General features: G+C 44.4%; 1 protein-coding gene across 11 annotated transcripts in view; it reads left to right on the forward strand.

Moving 5' to 3' along the window:
• mycbp2 (MYC binding protein 2) overlaps positions 1–18656 on the forward strand; it is a 301049-nt gene that overhangs the window by 208044 nt on the left and 74349 nt on the right. For 7 of the 11 annotated variants that reach the window (XM_064975618.1, XM_064975623.1, XM_064975614.1 and 4 more), the window contains exons 43-51: positions 4535–4707; positions 4877–5021; positions 5457–5666; positions 6065–6120; positions 6334–6464; positions 6794–6891; positions 7663–7779; positions 14131–14271; positions 17473–17598. In XM_064975618.1, the coding sequence (XP_064831690.1) occupies positions 4535–4707; positions 4877–5021; positions 5457–5666; positions 6065–6120; positions 6334–6464; positions 6794–6891; positions 7663–7779; positions 14131–14271; positions 17473–17598 (1197 nt within the window). The remainder of the gene's footprint in view (positions 1–4534; positions 4708–4876; positions 5022–5456; positions 5667–6064; positions 6121–6333; positions 6465–6793; positions 6892–7662; positions 7780–14130; positions 14272–17472; positions 17599–18656) is intronic. The other 4 variants (XM_064975624.1, XM_064975625.1, XM_064975619.1 and 1 more) reach the window with 3 other exon arrangements.

Here is an 18656-nt window from a genome sequence, read left to right on the forward strand (position 1 = left end):
CAATGTGTCGGAGGAAACACCGTACACCTGGTGGCCGTGTCAGTGCGCACTGTGCCCGGCCCGCTAGTGCACGATGGGACAAGGACATCCCTGCCGGCCAAACATTCCCCTAACCTGGACGATGCTGTGCCAATTGTGCGCCGCCTCATGGGTCTCCCAGTCGCGACCGGCTGCAACAGATCCTGGACCCAGAATCTCTAGTGGTACAGCTGGCACTGCGATGCAGTGCTTTAGACCATTGTGCCACTCGGGAGGCCACCACCTGGACAAACCTGAAGGTTTCTGGAAGTCCATTCTCTGGACCGATGAGTCCAAAATATACTATTTTGTTCACAATCAACACCGCTACATTTTGCGATATCCCAACACTGCCTACCACCAAATAACCATATCCCAACAGTCAAGGATGGTGGTGGGAATGTCAAGATCTGGAGCTGCTTTGCCTCCGCTGGACCTGGACGACTCCACATCATTAAGGGAACCATGGGTTCTGAGGTACACCAGGAGACTCTAGAACAGAACGTCAGGCCATCAGTCAAGGAGCTAAAGCTGGGTCGAAAATGGGTCTTCCATCAAGACAACGACACAAAATTCAAATAAATTTACCAAAAAATGGCTCAGGAGAAAGAAGATTTGTGTTTTGGATTGGCCATGTCAAAGTACTGACCTAAATCCAATTTGAGATGTGGCAGGACCTGAATTAGGCAGTTCATGCCAGACCCCCATCAAACCTCGGCGCCGACAGAGATGGCCGCCTCGCTTCGCGTTCCTAGGAAACTATGCAGTTTTTTGTTTTTTTACATGTTATTTCTTACATTAGTACCCCAGGTCATCTTAGGTTTCATTACATACAGTCGAGAAGAACTACTGTATATAAGATCAGCGTCAACTCACCATCAGTACGACCAAGAATATGTTTTTCGCGACGCGGATCCTGTGTTCTGCCTTACAAACAGGACAACGGAATGGATCGCATGCAGCGACCCAAAAACGACTCCGAAAAAGAGGGAAACGAGGCGGTCTTCTGGTCAGACTACGGAGACGGGCACATCGTGCCCCACTTCCTAGCATTCTTCTTGCCAATGTCCAGTCTCTTGACAACAAGGTTGATGAAATCCGAGCAAGGGTAGCATTCCAGAGGGACATCAGAGACTGTAACGTTCTGTGCTTCACGGAAACATGGCTCACTGGAGAGACGCTATCCGAAGCGGTGCAGCCAACGGGTTTCTCCACGCATCGCGCCGACAGAAACAAACACCTTTCTGGTAAGAAGAGGGGTGGGGGTGTATGCCTTATGGCTAACGAGGCATGGTGCGATGAAAGAAACATACAGGAACTCAAATCCTTCAGTTCACCTGATTTAGAATTCCTCACAATCAAATGTAGACCGCATTATCTACCAAGAGAATTCTCTTCGATTATAATCACAGCCGTATATATCCCCCCCAAGCAGACACATCGATGGCTCTGAACGAACTTTATTTAACTCTTTGCAAACTGGAAACCATTTATCCGGAGGCTGATTTCATTGTTGCTGGGGATTTTAACAAGGCTAATCTGAAAACAAGACTCCCTAAATTTTATCAGCATATTGATTGCGCAACCAGGGGTGGAAAAACCTTGGATCACTGTTACTCTAACTTCCGCGACGCATATAAGGCCCTGCCCCGCCCCCCTTTCAGAAAAGCTGACCACAACTGATACCTACCTACAGACAAAAACTAAAAAAAGAAGCTCCCACGCTGAGGTCTGTCCAACGCTGGTCCGACCAAGCTGACTCCACACTCCAAGACTGCTTCTATCACGTGGACTGGGACATGTTTCGTATTGCGTCAGATAACAACATTGACGAATACGCTGATTCGGTGTGCGAGTTCATTAGAACGTGCGTTGAAGATGTCGTTCCCATAGCAACAATTAAAACATTCCCTAACCAGAAACCGTGGATTGATGGCAGCATTCGCGTGAAACTGAAAGCGCAAACCACTGCTTTCAATCAGGGCAAGGTGTCTGGTAACATGACTGAATACAAACAGTGCAGCTATTCCCTCCGTAAGGCTATCAAACAAGCTAAGCGTCAGTATAGAGACAAAGTAGAATCTCAATTCAACGGCTCAGACACAAGAGGCATGTGGCAGGGTCTACAGTCAATCACGGACTACAGGAAGAAATCCAGCCCAGTCACGGACCAGGATGTCTTGCTCCCAGGCAGACTAAATAACTTTTTTGCCCGCTTTGAGGACAATACAGTGCCACTGACACGGCCTGCAAAGGAAACATGCGGTCTCTCCTTCACTGCAGCCGAGGTGAGTAAAACATTTAAACGTGTTCACCCTCGCAAGGTTGCAGGCCCAGACGGCATCCCCAGCCGCGCCCTCAGAGCATGTGCAGACCAGCTGGCTGGTGTGTTTACGGACATATTCAATCAATCCCTATACCAGTCTGCTGTTCCCACATGCTTCAAGAGGGCCACCATTGTTCCTGTTCCCAAGAAAGCTAAGGTAACTGAGCTAAACGACTTCTGCCCCGTAGCACTCACTTCCGTCATCATGAAGTGCTTTGAGAGACTAGTCAAGGACCATATCACCTCCACCCTACCTGACACCCTAGACCCACTCCAATTTGCTTACCGCCCAAATAGGTCCAGAGACGATGCAATCTCAACCACACTGCACACTGCCCTAACCCATCTGGACAAGAGGAATACCTATGTGAGAATGCTGTTCATCGACTACAGCTCGGCATTCAACACCATAGTACCCTCCAAGCTCGTCATCAAGCTCGAGACCCTGGGTCTCGACCCCGCCCTGTGCAACTGGGTACTGGACTTCCTGACGGGCCGCCCCCAGGTGGTGAGGGTAGGTAACAACATCTCCTCCCCGCTGATCCTCAACACTGGGGCCCCACAAGGGTGCGTTCTGAGCCCTCTCCTGTACTCCCTGTTCACCCACGACTGCGTGGCCACGCACGCCTCCAACTCAATCATCAAGTTTGCGGACGACACAACAGTGGTAGGCTTGATTACCAACAAAGACGAGACGGCCTACAGGGAGGAGGTGAGGGCCCTCGGAGTGTGGTGTCAGGAAAATAACCTCACACTCAACGTCAACAAAACTAAGGAGACGATTGTGGACTTCAGGAAACAGCAGAGGGAACACCCTCCTATCCACATCGATGGAACAGTAGTGGAGAGAGTAGCAAGTTTTAAGTTCCTCGGCATACACATCACAGACAAACTGAATTGGTCCACTCACACAGACAGCATCGTGAAGAAGGCGCAGCAGCGCCTCTTCAACCTCAGGAGGCTGAAGAAATTCGGCTTGTCACCAAAAGCACTCACAAACTTCTACAGATGCATAATCGAGAGCATCCTGGCGGGCTGTATCACCGCCTGGTACGGCAACTGCTCCGCCCTCAACCGTAAGGCTCTCCAGAGGGTAGTGAGGTCTGCACAACGCATCACCGGGGCAAACTACCTGCCCCCAGGACACCTACACCACCCAATGTTACAGGAAGGCCATAAAGATCATCAAGGACATCAACCACCCGAGCCACTGCCTGTTCACCCCGCTATCATCCAGAAGGCGAGGTCAGTACAGGTGCATCAAAGCTGGGACCGAGAGACTGAAAAACAGCTTCTATCTCAAGGCCATCAGACTGTTAAACAGCCACCACTAACATTGAGTGGCTGCTGCCAACACACTGACACTGACTCAACTCCAGCCACTTTAATAATGGGAATTGATGGGAAATGATGTAAATATATCACTAGCCACTTTAAACAATGCCACCTTATATAATGTTACTTACCCTACATTATTCTTCTCATATGCATACGTATATACTGTACTCTATCATCGACTGCATCCTTATGTAATACATGTATCACTAGCCACTTTAACTATGCCACTTTGTTTACATACTCATCTCATATGTATATACTGTACTCGATACCATCTACTGTATCTTGCCTATGCTGCTCTGTACCATCACTCATTCATATATCCTTATGTACATATTCTTTATCCCCTTACACTGTGTATAAGACAGTAGTTTAGGAATTGTTAGTTAGATTACTTGTTGGTTATTACTGCATTGTCGGAACTAAAAGCACAAGCATTTCGCTACACTCGCATTAACATCTGCTAACCATGTGTATGTGACAAATAAAATTTGATTTTGAATTGAGGTCTGTAAGGAGGAGTTGGCAAATATCCCTCAAAACATATGTCAGAGACTGATTACTGGCTATAGGAGACGTTTACTCCAAGTTATCGCTGCTGATGTAGGTTCCTCAAACTATTGGGGTTCACATAGTTTTGCACACATCAAATCTTTCGGTTAAATAAACCACTTTTGTTAAATAAACAATGAAAATATCTAATATATTTTTGTTTCTGTCATTTACTTGGAATGTCTTTATTATGAATTGGGGTTTATGTTAATATTTATAGCAAATTAATGACCAGCCCTGTAGGGTTCTCATACTTTAAAGCAAGACTGTACTTCCCTTTCCCTCCCACTCTCACTCCAGGTGTGTAAGGCCCACTCAGGTATCCTGGGGAAGGGTCTGGCCTTGTCCCACTCCCCCACAATCCTCGAGGCTCTGGAGGGCAACCTGCCCCTGCACCTGCAGACCAACGAGCACTCCTTCCTGGAGGACTTCATTACCTGTGTGCAGAACTCCAGCGGAGGACGCCTGGCCAGGTGAGAGAGATGGAGACGGCATGTAGACACAAACACACATGCCCACGTACACACACTGCGTGAAACCAAGCTCAGCACATAGCCAGTAAGCTGTGAAGAACAGCTATGAATATTCTCACTTTGTGGTATATTTCTATATATGAATAAAGAAATGTACCCCCCCCCCCAGGTGGCTGCAACCGGACTCCTACGCGGACCCCGAGAAGACGTCTCTGATCCTGAACAAGGACCACATCTGCTGCGGCTGGCCCACCACAGTGGCCGTCCAGACCAAAGATCAGTACGGAGACGTGGTGCATGTGCCCAACATGAAGGTCAGGGTTTTGAATTGTTCTGTTCTTACTTCATGTCATAGAAAGCCTACATCGTCACATGATTGTTTGTAGTGACAGATCAGACCCAAAACATACACTTATGTTTGCCGCACACTACCTATTCAGAATGTTAACTAACCTGCCATTCAGACTGGCTACCAAGCCACTGAAATTTGCTTTAATTTGGGACATTTTCAACTCTGGTCACAAGCTCTCTAGTTGCCGACCATTAAGTCGCTGAGTGTCCCCTTGTGTGCATGGAAAATGACTGGTTGCTGGTAGCTAGATCACTGATAGCCTCACCAGATTTGAATCCACTGTAATGTTATCAGATGTTCATTGTGAACATAAAAGAAATAGAATATGTTAGCTAACATTTGCGAACTGTACACCTTGTTGAAGGCATCCCATGTCTCTCCCTCTCCTCTCCCCCAGGTGGAGGTGAAGGCGGTGCCCGTCTCCCAGAAGAAGTCCATGCAGCAGGAGTGCATGAGGAAGCTGCAGCGTCTCCCAGGCAGCAACAACCCCTCCTCCTCGGGCACTCCTGACCTGACCTTCGGGGGCCTGCCCATGCCCAAGCTGGACGCCACTTACGAGCCCATGATCGTCAAGGAGGCGCGCTACATCGCCATCACAATGATGAAGGTTCGACAACCATAAACCTGTGACCTTAGAGATCAAACAGATTTGTTTAGATGTTTATATTAAAATGAATGTTTTATCTTTATGCATTGGACTGAAATTACATTTACATTTAAGTCATTTAGCAGACGCTCTTATCCAGAGCGACTTACAAATTGGCCAGAGCGACTTACAAATTGAAATGAATGTATTAGCTTGTATGTGAATTTGTATTTTCTACCTGGACCCTTGTTCACCTCCCTCCACATATCTTCTAAATCTGGAGGGGAAAGCAACATGGCAGAACCTAGGTGAAGCTGTTGCTCACCGTGTTTCCTTGTGAAATGATCGAGAAGTGGTTTGTTTTTAGAGCGTAACCAACCTGTATTATGTTTTTGACACTGTTTATCCTCTTTGTCCAGGCCTATGAGAACTACTCGTTCGAGGAGCTTCGCTTTGCTTCGCCCTCTCCAAAGAGGTAATGGATGAGAAAGTTCAATCAAGTGCAGCAAAAGTAATTGAATGTAAACAAACTCATTTACAGATGAGTCATTTAGCAGACACTTATCCAGAGCGACTTGAGTGCATACATTTTCGTACACCATTTGAACCTAGGTTTGATGACATGAAAAGTGAGGTCGAAGTGGATTTGGATTTAAACCTTTTCATCCCTGTGCCTCTCCCCCGCCAGGCCCAGTGAGAACATGTTGATCTGGGCCAACACAGACGGGACCTACAGCGCCAACTGGACCCCCGGGGCTGTGGGCCTCTATACCATCCATGTCACCATCGACAGCATCGAGATCGGTAAACCAGACCAGGGTTGGGGTCTAATTATATTCAGTCATTACATTGTAATAAGTGAACAGAAATTCCATTTCCAGTTCCCATTTCCCATTTCCTCTATTGAAATTGGACTCGAGGTCAAGTCAGGTCAACATACCTTGTGTCAATGTGTAATTTTTTAGTTTCTGTTAATTGAAGGTTTGGCACAAGCACTCAAAAAATTTACGTTGGTATTGTGTTTAGTCTAAGATTAGAGAAAATAAATGTATTAGTTAATACAATGTTTTCAACATATATTAGTTGTTAATATTAATGAAAGTTATCTGCTAGCTGAGTGTTGACTATGTGTGTGTTTAACCCACTAGATGCTGGTATGGAGGTGGAGGTGAAAGACCCTCCTAAAGGCATGATCCCACCTGGCACACAGATGGTTAAACCCAAGGCCGAGCCCCAACCTAGCAAGGTGAGACCGACACACCTGACTCCACACATGCTCATCTGAGAACAGACCAAAGAACCTGAAAACACACCGTCACAGCCAGTAGTGTCTGTTGTGTGTTAATTTACTGTTTTGTATCGGGTCCTCTGTTGTTTACTCCAGGTGTTGTCTGGGTGGAGTCCATAGGATAATTGTTTTCACGTCTTGTTCACTCTCATTCTAACTGGTGCTTATCTGTGTGGACATTTATAATGAAGAAAATTTTGTTGTGTGAGGATTATATGTTTAATGCAGTGAATATTTTCTACTGTCACAAACCATGTTCTGTATCATTGTTTTTGGAGCTCACTATTATCAAACAGACAATGGGGAAACAAACTGCACATTTCCAATCAGCTCTTTGTAGCTCCTTCTGATCTTGTGTACAGTGGATCATATCCAGCACCATCAGAGAACTGGGTGGATGGTAGGGTTTATTATTGTTTGAATATTTTTAGTTCTTTATTTAACCAGGGAATTTTTATTGAGATGAACAGCTCTTGTTTCAAGTCAACCCTGGGTTTGGACTGACCAACCAGCAGTGTCTCCCGAATGGAGTACTTCTACGCTTTCTCCCACTATTTTGCTTTGTGAGCATGCCTATGTGTGTGTATGTGAATGTATAGATTGTTTGTATGTCTGTCTCTGCTGTGTGTGTGTCTGTCCTCTTCCCCTCTGCTGACACTTCCTTTTCTCTTTCCCCTCCTGAGGTTCCTGCAGCTCACTGTCTCCCTGTCTCTCCTCTGCTTCTCTCAGGTCCGCAAATTTGTGTCCAAGGACAGTGCAGGCCTCCGCGTGCGTAGTCACCCCTCCCTGCAGAGCGAACAGATAGGCATAGTGCAAGTCAATGGCACCATCACCTTCATTGATGAGGTAAACTGATCTAGACCAGGCGATTTGATCATGTCATAGCTTTACTCTTTTCTTTGACCTTTTTCTGGTTTGTTGTCCGTTTTTTCCTTAATTTTGTTTTTTATTTGAATTAACTTGGACTGAATCCTAACTTGGGATCCAAGTGTGTAACATTAACCCTTTACACTCTTGGGAATTAGCCTGTATGAATAGGACTAAATTGAAATGTTTCCTACAGAAGAAATATGAAAAGCGTATGCATAAGCATGGTTTTAATTGAAAGGTAACCGTTTGTAGATTATTTTTAGACAAATGGTGAGGGCACAACATTCCACCTGACACAAGACTGAATCCAAATATTACACTGTTGATTTTATGTGCATTTTACATTTACTGTACTTTTCGCCGCATGTGTTGATAAATAAAATCAGAAAATACTCTGTAAAATTCAGTAAGATAAGAATATTCATGGTAAACTTGGGGTAGGTACAACATAAGACAAAGAAATGACAAGGGTTTGAGTGAGAGGACTAACTGGTGTCTCCAAGTAGCCACACACCTTTCCAAAGTCAGCACAGTTCCTAAGTTATTTCAGTGACTTTTATGACTCAGTCTTCAACTATAAAAAAAATTTTGTTGAGCTTTTCTAGCTAACCTATGAAATAGGATATTAGTATAAGGCTTTGACAATGCGGATCATCATTTTGGTGCACACAGAAAGAAGTCATGAGTGCATTCAGGTGCGTGTGCCGTGGCAAATGTTCTTCATATTAGACAAACCAGGGCCATTCTGTTCAGAACAACCCAGGGTATGACACCATGTCATCTGGTAACTGTACATCAACCAGGCTCATTCTGGTCAGAACAGCCCAGGGTATGACACCATGTCATCTGGTAACTGTACATCAACCAGACTCATTCTGTTCAGAACCACCCAGGGTATGACACCATGTCATCTGGTAACTGTACATCAACCAGACTCGTTCTGTTCAGAACCACCCAGGGTATGACACCATGTCATCTGGTAACTGTACATCAACCAGGCTCATTCTGTTCAGAACAGCCCAGGGTATGACACCATGTCATCTGGTAACTGTACATCAATCAGACTCATTCTGTTCAGAACAACCCAGGATATGACACCATGTCATCTGGTAACTGTACATTAACCAGGCCCATTCTGTTCAGAACAGCCCAGGGTATGACACCATGTCATCTGGTAACTGTACATCAACCATGCTCATTCTGTTCAGAACAGCCCAGGGTATGACACCATGTCATCTGGTAACTGTACATCAACCAGGCTCATTCTGTTCAGAACCACCCAGGGTATGACACCATGTCATCTGGTAACTGTACATCAATCAGACTCATTCTGTTCAGAACAACCCCCCAGGGTATGACACCATGTCATCTGGTAACTGTACATCAACCAGGCTCATTCTGTTCAGAACAACCCAGGATATGACACCATGTCATCTGGTAACTGTACATCAACCAGGCTCATTCTGTTCAGAACAACCCAGGGTATGACACCATGTCATCTGGTAACTGTACATCAACCAGACTCATTCTGTTCAGAACCACCCAGGGTATGACACCATGTCATCTGGTAACTGTACATCAACCAGGCTCATTCTGTTCAGAACCACCCAGGGTATGACACCATGTCATCTGGTAACTGTACATCAATCAGACTCATTCTGTTCAGAACAACCCCCCAGGGTATGACACCATGTCATCTGGTAACTGTACATCAACCAGGCTCATTCTGTTCAGAACAACCCAGGATATGACACCATGTCATCTGGTAACTGTACATCAACCAGGCTCATTCTGTTCAGAACAACCCAGGGTATGACACCATGTCATCTGGTAACTGTACATCAACCAGACTCATTCTGTTCGGAACAACCCCCCAGGGTATGACACCATGTCATCTGGTAACTGTACATCAACCAGGCTCATTCTGTTCAGAACAACCCAGGATATGACACCATGTCATCTGGTAACTGTACATCAACCAGACTCATTCTGTTCGGAACAACCCCCCAGGGTATGACACCATGTCATCTGGTAACTGTACATCAACCAGACTCATTCTGTTCAGAACAACCCAGGGTATGACACCATGTCATCTGGTAACTGTACATCAACCAGACTCATTCTGTTCAGAACAACCCCCCAGGGTATGACACCATGTCATCTGGTAACTGTACATCAACCAGGCTCATTCTGTTCAGAACAACCCAGGGTATGACACCATGTCATCTGGTAACTGTACATCAACCAGGCTCATTCTGTTCAGAACAGCCCAGGGTATGACACCATGTCATCTGGTAACTGTACATCAACCAGACTCATTCTGTTCAGAACAACCCAGGGTTTGACACCATGTCATCTGGTAACTGTACAACAACCATGCTCATTCTGTTCAGAACAGCCCAGGGTATGACACCATGTCATCTGGTAACTGTACATCACATATGTCAGAGTCAAGGCCCGCGGGCCACATCCGGCCCGCGAGAAGGTTTTTTACGGCCCCTGGGATGATCTTGATTTATTATTAGAACCGGCCCGCAGACCGCAGCAAGCCGGCAGCCCGCAGATCTTTTACACGCACCAATACTACATTTCCCACAATGCAACGGTGACGCACCGAGCAGTAGGCTGCTTCATTTCAATATTTATTGGCACAGCAGTCGTCAGCATCACAGTAAAATTAACTTTCAGATACCCATCAAAAATGGCAAAACGGAAGGTGGACACTGAGAACCGGGGTTTCAAACAAGGTGGGAGTCGGAGTATATGTTCACGGAGGTAGCTGGAAAACCTGTGTGTCTTCTGTGTGGAGAAAGTGTGGCGGTACTGAAAGAGTATAATCTGAGACGACATTATGAAACGAAACACGCGGACAAAAACAAGAATATGGACATGGAACAAAGGCTACAAAAGGCAGAGGAATTAAAACGAGGCCTCAAATCTCGACAGGCTCTGTTCAAAAAAGCCAAATCACAAGGCCAGGCTGCTGTCAAGGCCAGTTTTATTTTGGCAGAAGAGATCGCTAAATCAGCCCGGCCATTTACGGAGGGGGATTTCATCAAAAACGGCATGATTAAAGTTTGTGACGAAGTTTGCCCAGAAAAAGGCAACTCTTTTTAAATGTGAGTCTGAGCAGAAACACCATTGCCGAGAGAGTAGACCAGTTGTCCATCAATCTAAAAGAGCAGCTTGTGAAAAAGGGAAAAGATTTCATTGCATATTCCTTGGCTGTGGATGAGAGCACCGACATTTCTGACATTGCCCAGTTGTCAATTTTCATCCGCGGAGTGGACTCCAGCCTAAGCGTGACAGAGGAGTTTTTGGCTTTACGTCCTATGCATGGCACAACTACGGGGCATGATTTGTATGAAGAGGTGTCAAGATGTGTAAATGAGATGGAGCTGCCTTGGGAAAAACTCGTGGGTTTGACAACCGACGGAGCACCTGCGATGTGTGGACACAGGAGCGGACTGGTGGCGAAGATACGGGAAAAGATGCAAGAGGAAAACGCGACAGGTGAGCTGACAGCTTATCATTGTATCATACACCAGGAAGCGTTGTGCGGTAAAGCCTTGAAAATGGAGCATGTAATGAGCATCATCACGCGCACAGTTAACTTTATCAGAGCCAAAGGTTTGAATCACCGCCAGTTCAAGGCATTTCTGACGGAGTTAGAAACGGAGCATGGTGATTTGCCTTATCACACAGAGGTGCGATGGCTAAGCCAGGGAAAGGTGCTTCAAAGATGTTTCGAGCTTCGTGAGGAGATTTGTCTGTTCTTGGACAGCAAAGGGAAAGACACAACACAACTCCGAGACGAAATGTTTCTGTGTGAAATGGCTTTTCTGTGTGACATTACGAGTCATCTGAATGCAATGAACTTGCAGCTGCAGGGTCGGGATCATGTCATCTCTGATATGTACAGTACAGTGAAGGCATTTAAAACCAAACTGACTCTGTGGGAGACGCAGATGCGGAAAGAAAATTTGAGCCACTTTCCCAGCTGCCAGACCATGAAAGAGAAGCTCTCTACCAGTGCGTTCCCGAGCGCACAGTTGGCTGATAAAATAGGTATGCTTGCCGCTGACTTTCGACGCCGATTTGCTGACTTTGAAGCACAAAAAAGCAGGTTGGAACTGCTCGGTAACCCATTTGCTGTTGACGTGGAAAGCTCACCACCAAACCTCCAAATGGAGTTGATTGACCTCCAATGCAATGATGCACTGAGGGCAAAATATGCGGCAGTGGGTGCTGCGGAGTTCGCCCGTTTCCTCCCCGACACAATGCCCCAGCTGCGCATCCAGGCTGCTCAAACGTTGTCTATGTTTGGCAGCACATACCTGTGTGAACAACTTTTTCTTTGATGAACCTGAACAAAACATCACACAGAAGTCGACTTACTGCTGAACACCTCCACTCAATTCTGAGGATTTCCTCAGCTCAGAGCCTTACCCCGAACATTGATGAACTTGTGGAAAAGATGGGACACCACCAAGTATCACCCTCAACCTCAAACAAGTGAACATTACTGTGCAATCACATATTTAGAGTTTTTACTCAGTTCAAGTTTAAAAGTTAAAGTTTAATATTTGTTTTCACTGCATGTTACTTCTCCTGATTAATAGATTTTTGCACTTTATTTTATTGTATTTCAATCCAATTATATTTTAAAAATATTTCAGTTGAGTGGATGATAGAAAATTGCTATTATTGTTTTTTTCTTTGAAGTAAATTTAGCCCACTTTTGCTAAAATAGAAAATATAGGCTACTGATGGTGCCTTGAATACCGGTTTCTTTCATTTAATGTTCATGTTATGGGGATTTTTATATAAAGGAAATTTGTCTTTTGTGTCTGTTGAAAATTAAAGATTACTGACAGAGCCATAAGAAAATATTGCTTTATTTATCTGATCATATTGGAATATATTTGTTAGGTTTTCAGTAGGTTCAATTAGGTTCACTAGACTATATGCGTCATTTAAAAATTTTTCAATGAACATTCGAACAGTCCGGCCCTCGGCTTGTAGCTAAATTTTTTATTTGGCCCTCCGTCCATTTGACTTTGACACCCCTGCTGTACATCAACCAGGCTCATTCTGTTCAGAACAACCCAGGATATGACACCATGTCATCTGGTAACTGTACATCAACCAGGCTCATTCTGTTCAGAACCACCCAGGGTATGACACCATGTCTTCTGGTAACTGTACATCAACCAGACTCATTCTGTTCAGAACAACCCAGGGTATGACACCATGTCATCTGGTAACTGTACATCAACCAGACTCATTCTGTTCAGAACCACCCAGGGTATGACAACATGTCATCTGGTAACTGTACAACAACCAGGCTCATTTTGTTCAGAACAGCCCAGGGTATGACACCATGTCATCTGGTAACTGTACATCAACCAGACTCATTCTGTCCAGAACAACCCAGGGTATGACAACATGTCATCTGGTAACTGTACATCAACCAGGCTCATTCTGTTCAGAACAACCCAGGATATGACACCATGTCATCTGGTAACTGTACATCAACCAGACTCATTCTGTTCAGAACAGCCCAGGGTATGACACCATGTCATCTGGTAACTGTACATCAACCAGACTCATTCTGTTCAGAACAACCCAGGGTATGACACCATGTCATCTGGTAACTGTACATCAACCAGGCTCATTCTGTTCAGAACAACCCAGGGTATGACACCATGTCATCTGGTAACTGTACATCAACCAGGCTCATTCTGTTCAGAACAACCAAGGGTATGACACCATGTCATCTGGTAACTGTACATCAACCAGGCTCATTCTGATCAGAACAACCCAGGGTATGACACCATGTCATCTGGTAACTGTACATCAAACATAGTGATCATAAATGTTGACAATGTATTTGACTTGAGTTTTCTGATATGGAAATGTAAAGTGTACTTTTGGATTCGTGGGTGTATGACTTGCATGTGTGACATCAAAGCGGTATTTATTATAATCCTCAACGTCTCAGCATTTCCCTCAATCAGACAACAAAACTGTGTGGGAGGGGCAACACAAGTTCAGAACAGCTGTCAGTCAAAACCCATACAGTGCTGTGAAGCGCAGAGCCAGAGCTCTGACGTCATGTATAGTATGTTACTGTACAGCCACTGCGTTCCAATTTAGGTGTTTATCACCTGGGTTTTACATTTTGCACCACTCAGTATAGCTAACTCTGCCTTCCTTGTTGATTCTGGGGTTCTGGAGCCATTCAACCCAGTTGACTCTGTTTCCATAGTGACAGAAGGGAGGTATGATTTTGCTCTCTTCCCCCTGTTGCTTGTTTTCCCATAGATCCACAATGATGATGGTGTTTGGCTCAGACTGAATGACGAGACAGTAAAGAACTATGTGCCCAACATGAATAGGTACACTGAAGCCTGGTGCCTCTCTTTTAACCAGCACATGGGCAGGAGCCTGCTGGTCCCTGCCGACGTAAGTAAAATGACGATCAGTCAGTCAGTCAGTCTGTATGACAGCAGGGTAGTCTACCACCCTATGCTGCTCTTTTGGGGAAAGCATCACAGATCATGAGACCCTTCACAAATGGCAGCGTAAGGGCAACATGCATGCCTTAACTCATGTCTGAGGGGATGAGAAAAAGGTTCACTTTAATGTTACTAGAATGTGTTCGGTTGGACATGGCTCTTGAAAAAAAAACTGCATGATCAGTTAATACATGTTTAATGCATTGAAGTAATCCCCAATGCAGTTATTGACCAAAAAGATAGAGGTAGTAGATGAGCCATTTCAGTGTTTAGTTTTAAATGGTATTAGCTGCGCTGTCTGCGATTATCTTCACCTCTTCCTCATTGCTTTTGTCTCCCCCAAACTTCACAAGCACAGGCACATCAGAGCAAAATAAAAAACGTTTTGAAATAACATATTTGCTCCATGACACAAACAACCTCAAAACTCTGAAGGCTGGTTGCTTAGACGCAGATTAAGCCTAGTCCTTGCCTAAAAAAAACTATTTTTATATTGTCTTTTTTATTTGAGCATGCTTTTTAGTCCAGTACTCTGCTTAATCTGGGACCAGGAAACTAGCCCTGTCTAATCAGGGACTTCATGGTTGGATAGATTAGAAAGTGTTTACATTATTTAATTAATTAAATGGCATTGCCTATGTATTGACCATCAATTTTAAGAATAACTGTGTTCTGTCATGAAGCAATAATTTGTCCCCAACGCCACTTAATATGGAAATTGTGCCTCTACCACTCTACAATTCTGCCTATGCATTGGGCTGCTGAGGCTTGTAAGGTTCAGAGGCTTCTACGTAAGGGCATTGTCAAGAACAGCATGACACACTACATCCTGTATGTGGAAGATTTATTTTTCTGTCTTTTTTTAAACTTCAAAATACTTGAAAAAAGAAAAGAAAAAAATCTTAGCTCAATATGATCGTTTCACTATTACCAGTAACCCAAAAGTGGGTTTAAAAATGCCTCCCCAACCCCTTCCCACCCAAAATAACAAAATGTTCACCATGACACTTCACAGGAAGGAAGCTAATATTTGACAGACTTTGTCAATGTTCTGAATCCTTCACAACATTTTGCCATTCCTTCACGATTGTTCGAGTACAAAGCCTATTTGGTCACCCCGTCAAAATTGGTGACAGCTCCCTATTCTCAAGTTCAATTACAAAATAACTTAAGAACAGATAAAATTGCTGAAGAACCCCCAAAAAAACATTTATTCCAAATAAATACATTGATGCTTTTTCTTTCCCTGTTTCTCACGCTCAAATCAAAATGTATTGGTCACACATATTTAGCAGATGTTATTGCGGGTTTAGCGAAATGCTTGTGTTCCTAGCTCCAACAGTGCAGTAATATCTAACAATTCACAACAAATCAAATGTATTTATATAGTGCTTCTTACATCAGCTGATATCTCAAAGTGCTGTACAGAAACCCAGCCTAAAACCCCAAACAGCAAGCAATGCAGGTGTAGAAGCACAGTGGCCAGGAAAAACTCCCTAGAAAGGAGAAAAACCTAGGAAGAAACCTAGAGAGGAACCAGGCTATGAGGGGTGGCCAGTCCTCTTCTGGCTGTGCCGGATGGAGATTATAACAGAACATGGACAAGATGTTCAAATTTTCATAAATGACCAGCCTGGTCGAATAATAATAATCACAGTAGTTGTCGAGGGTGCAGCAAGTCAGCACCTCAGGAGTAAATGTCAGTTGGCTTTTCATAGCCGATCATTCAGAGTATCTCTATCGCTCCTGCTGTCTCAGAGTTGAAAACAGCAGGTCTGGGAAAGGTAGCACGTCCAGTGAACAGGTCAGGGTTCCATAGCCGCAGGCAGAACAGTTGAAACTGGAGCAGCAGCACGGCCAGGCGGACTGGGGACAGCAAGGAGTCATCATGCCAGGTAGTCCTGGGGCATGGTCCTAGGGCTCAGGTCCTCCGAGAGAGAGAAAGAGAGAATTAGAGCATACTTAAATTCACACAGGACACCGGATAAGACAGGAGAAGTACTCCAAATATAACAAACTGACCCTAGGCCCCCGACACATAAAACTTCTGCAGGATAAATACTGGAGGCTGAGACAGGAGGGGTCAGGAGACACTGTGGCCCCATCCCATGATACCCCCGGACAGGGCCAAACAGGCAGGATATAACCCCACTCACTTTGCCAAAGCACAGCCCCCACACCACCAGAGGGATATCTTCAACCACCATTTAAGGTTAAATTGTTATGCTGTCTGTGCTGTGATAACTTTTCTCATTTCACTTGAAATTCGAGCCATTGATGAAAATTGATAACATAATGACATTGATGTCAGTAAGTTACATGTGGCATTTGTAGAAGGTAGATGACATATATTGCCTATTGTATGTGTCTAGTTCTGTGGGCCCATGTGTTAGAGCATGCCTTACCAACACTGCATTTTCTTGATAACATTTTTGAATCGACCATTTCCTTTTGGGCATATCTATTTTAGAGAAATATTGATGCAACAATTTGCTGAGTTCATGTAGAATATCAAATTCATAGTATTACTAGCAATTTGTTTTAAATCTTGAGGTTTACTTTCACTGTACTCTTCACACATGTTCAATGTTTATGGTTAGGTAAATGGACAGTTGAAACATGCTTCAAGCCTGTGCAGTATGAAGTGATACATCATTTTTATTTATGCATTTATCATACTTTGTCATCACACTTTTGGAGAACTTTTTTGTGGTGTTCAGGTGTTGTTAATGAAGCCTGTGTTCTTGTCCACTTCATGCCATTGAGACAGTATCAGCCCAACAACCAGCTGTGCACTTGATACTCACAGGGTGTCCTCGAAAATGTGTTAGTCATTTCTGCAATATTTAAGTAAACGTTAGGCTCTATGTCAACATTTGTTAGAGAGAGTGGATCCTACTGGTTTTGTTGAACTGATAGCTCTGTGGTCAGTACTGTAAAGCTGTAACCGCTATGCTGGAACTTTGTTCATTCGATAATCTGAAACACTGGTCACGTCACATCCTCTCTCATATGACACAGAGTTATAAGGAATCAGGATGAAACTATGTCATCGCATCAGACAAATCCATTACTACTCGCCCACTGACTGGTCTTCTAACCTAACCTAGCCTGACTGGTGTTAATGCTAGTCAATTCCCTCTTGCAGGAGGCCAGGGGCCAATTGGAGCAGTGTGTTGTAGTGAGCGCCAGCGGCCGCCCCTCCCAGGAGGCCCCCTCCATGCGGGTGCAGGACAGGGTGAGGCAGGGCGGCAGCGGCCCCGGCCTTTATAAGGTAGTGAAGACGGGCCCCTCCATGCGGGAGCAGGACAGGGTGAGGTAGGGCAGGGCGGCAGCGGCCCTGGCCTTTATAAGGTAGTGAAGACGGGCCCATCGGGTCACAACATCAGAAGCTGCCCAAACCTTAGGAGTATCCACATTGGAATGTTAGTACTTGGGAACAAGGTCAAGGCAGTAGGCGAGGTATGATGTGTGACTTAAATGATTTATAGTGGCTGCTGAAAGATTATAATTTATCTATAAAAATATTTCCAGTCAAAGTAGAGGAGTAGAAAAGGGCAACACAAACGAGCATAATATCTATATAACTAAAAGAATGGGCATAAGAACTACAGCGCAGTTGTTCTTATGCCTGTCTCTTTTGTTGCCCTCTACCTTGCTCTCTTTGCTAACACAGACCGAAGTCGTTGTAATGCGTTTAGTTTGCTCGCCCTTTTGCTTGTAAATTGGTTGACTTGTTTTGCCTTCAGAAACTATTCATACCCATTGACTTATTCCACATTTTGTTTTGTTAGTGTGAATTCAAAATTAATGAAATACATGTTTTTCTCTCAACCAATCTGCACACAATAACCCATAATGACTAAATGAAAACATGTTTTGAAAAAGGCCAATCAGATGGCTCAGATGACCCAGTCTGCAGTAACTTAGCAGGCATAAAAAAAAGCTACGGCAAAATTGATACTGTGAGATTTCAAAACCATGACTAAAGAATACGAATACAGCAAAGAGCTGCTGTTTTTGAGTGAGTTCATGTTTAAGTTCTTACTCAGCACTGTCAACACTTTTATAAGCCATAAAATATGCGTTCTTCCTATTTCCACTTAGCGCTACAACAAGCAGTGCAGCAGTAATGATTGAGGAGGAAAGGGGATCTATAGGCTTGCGTTGTTATTAGCGGCTTGGGTCTTTGTTAATATCAAATAATATTTCACTTTCTCTGTTAATAGGAGTAACAACATGAATTTGTGCATGAGGCAGAAATAATGCGGTGCGACTCGAGTTTTGCCATCAGCTGGAAGACTGTCCTTTTTGGGTCAGTGGAGGAAAGGG

The sequence above is a fragment of the Oncorhynchus masou genome, chromosome 10, assembly GCF_036934945.1.
Source record: "Oncorhynchus masou masou isolate Uvic2021 chromosome 10, UVic_Omas_1.1, whole genome shotgun sequence".
NCBI lineage: Eukaryota > Metazoa > Chordata > Actinopteri > Salmoniformes > Salmonidae > Oncorhynchus > Oncorhynchus masou.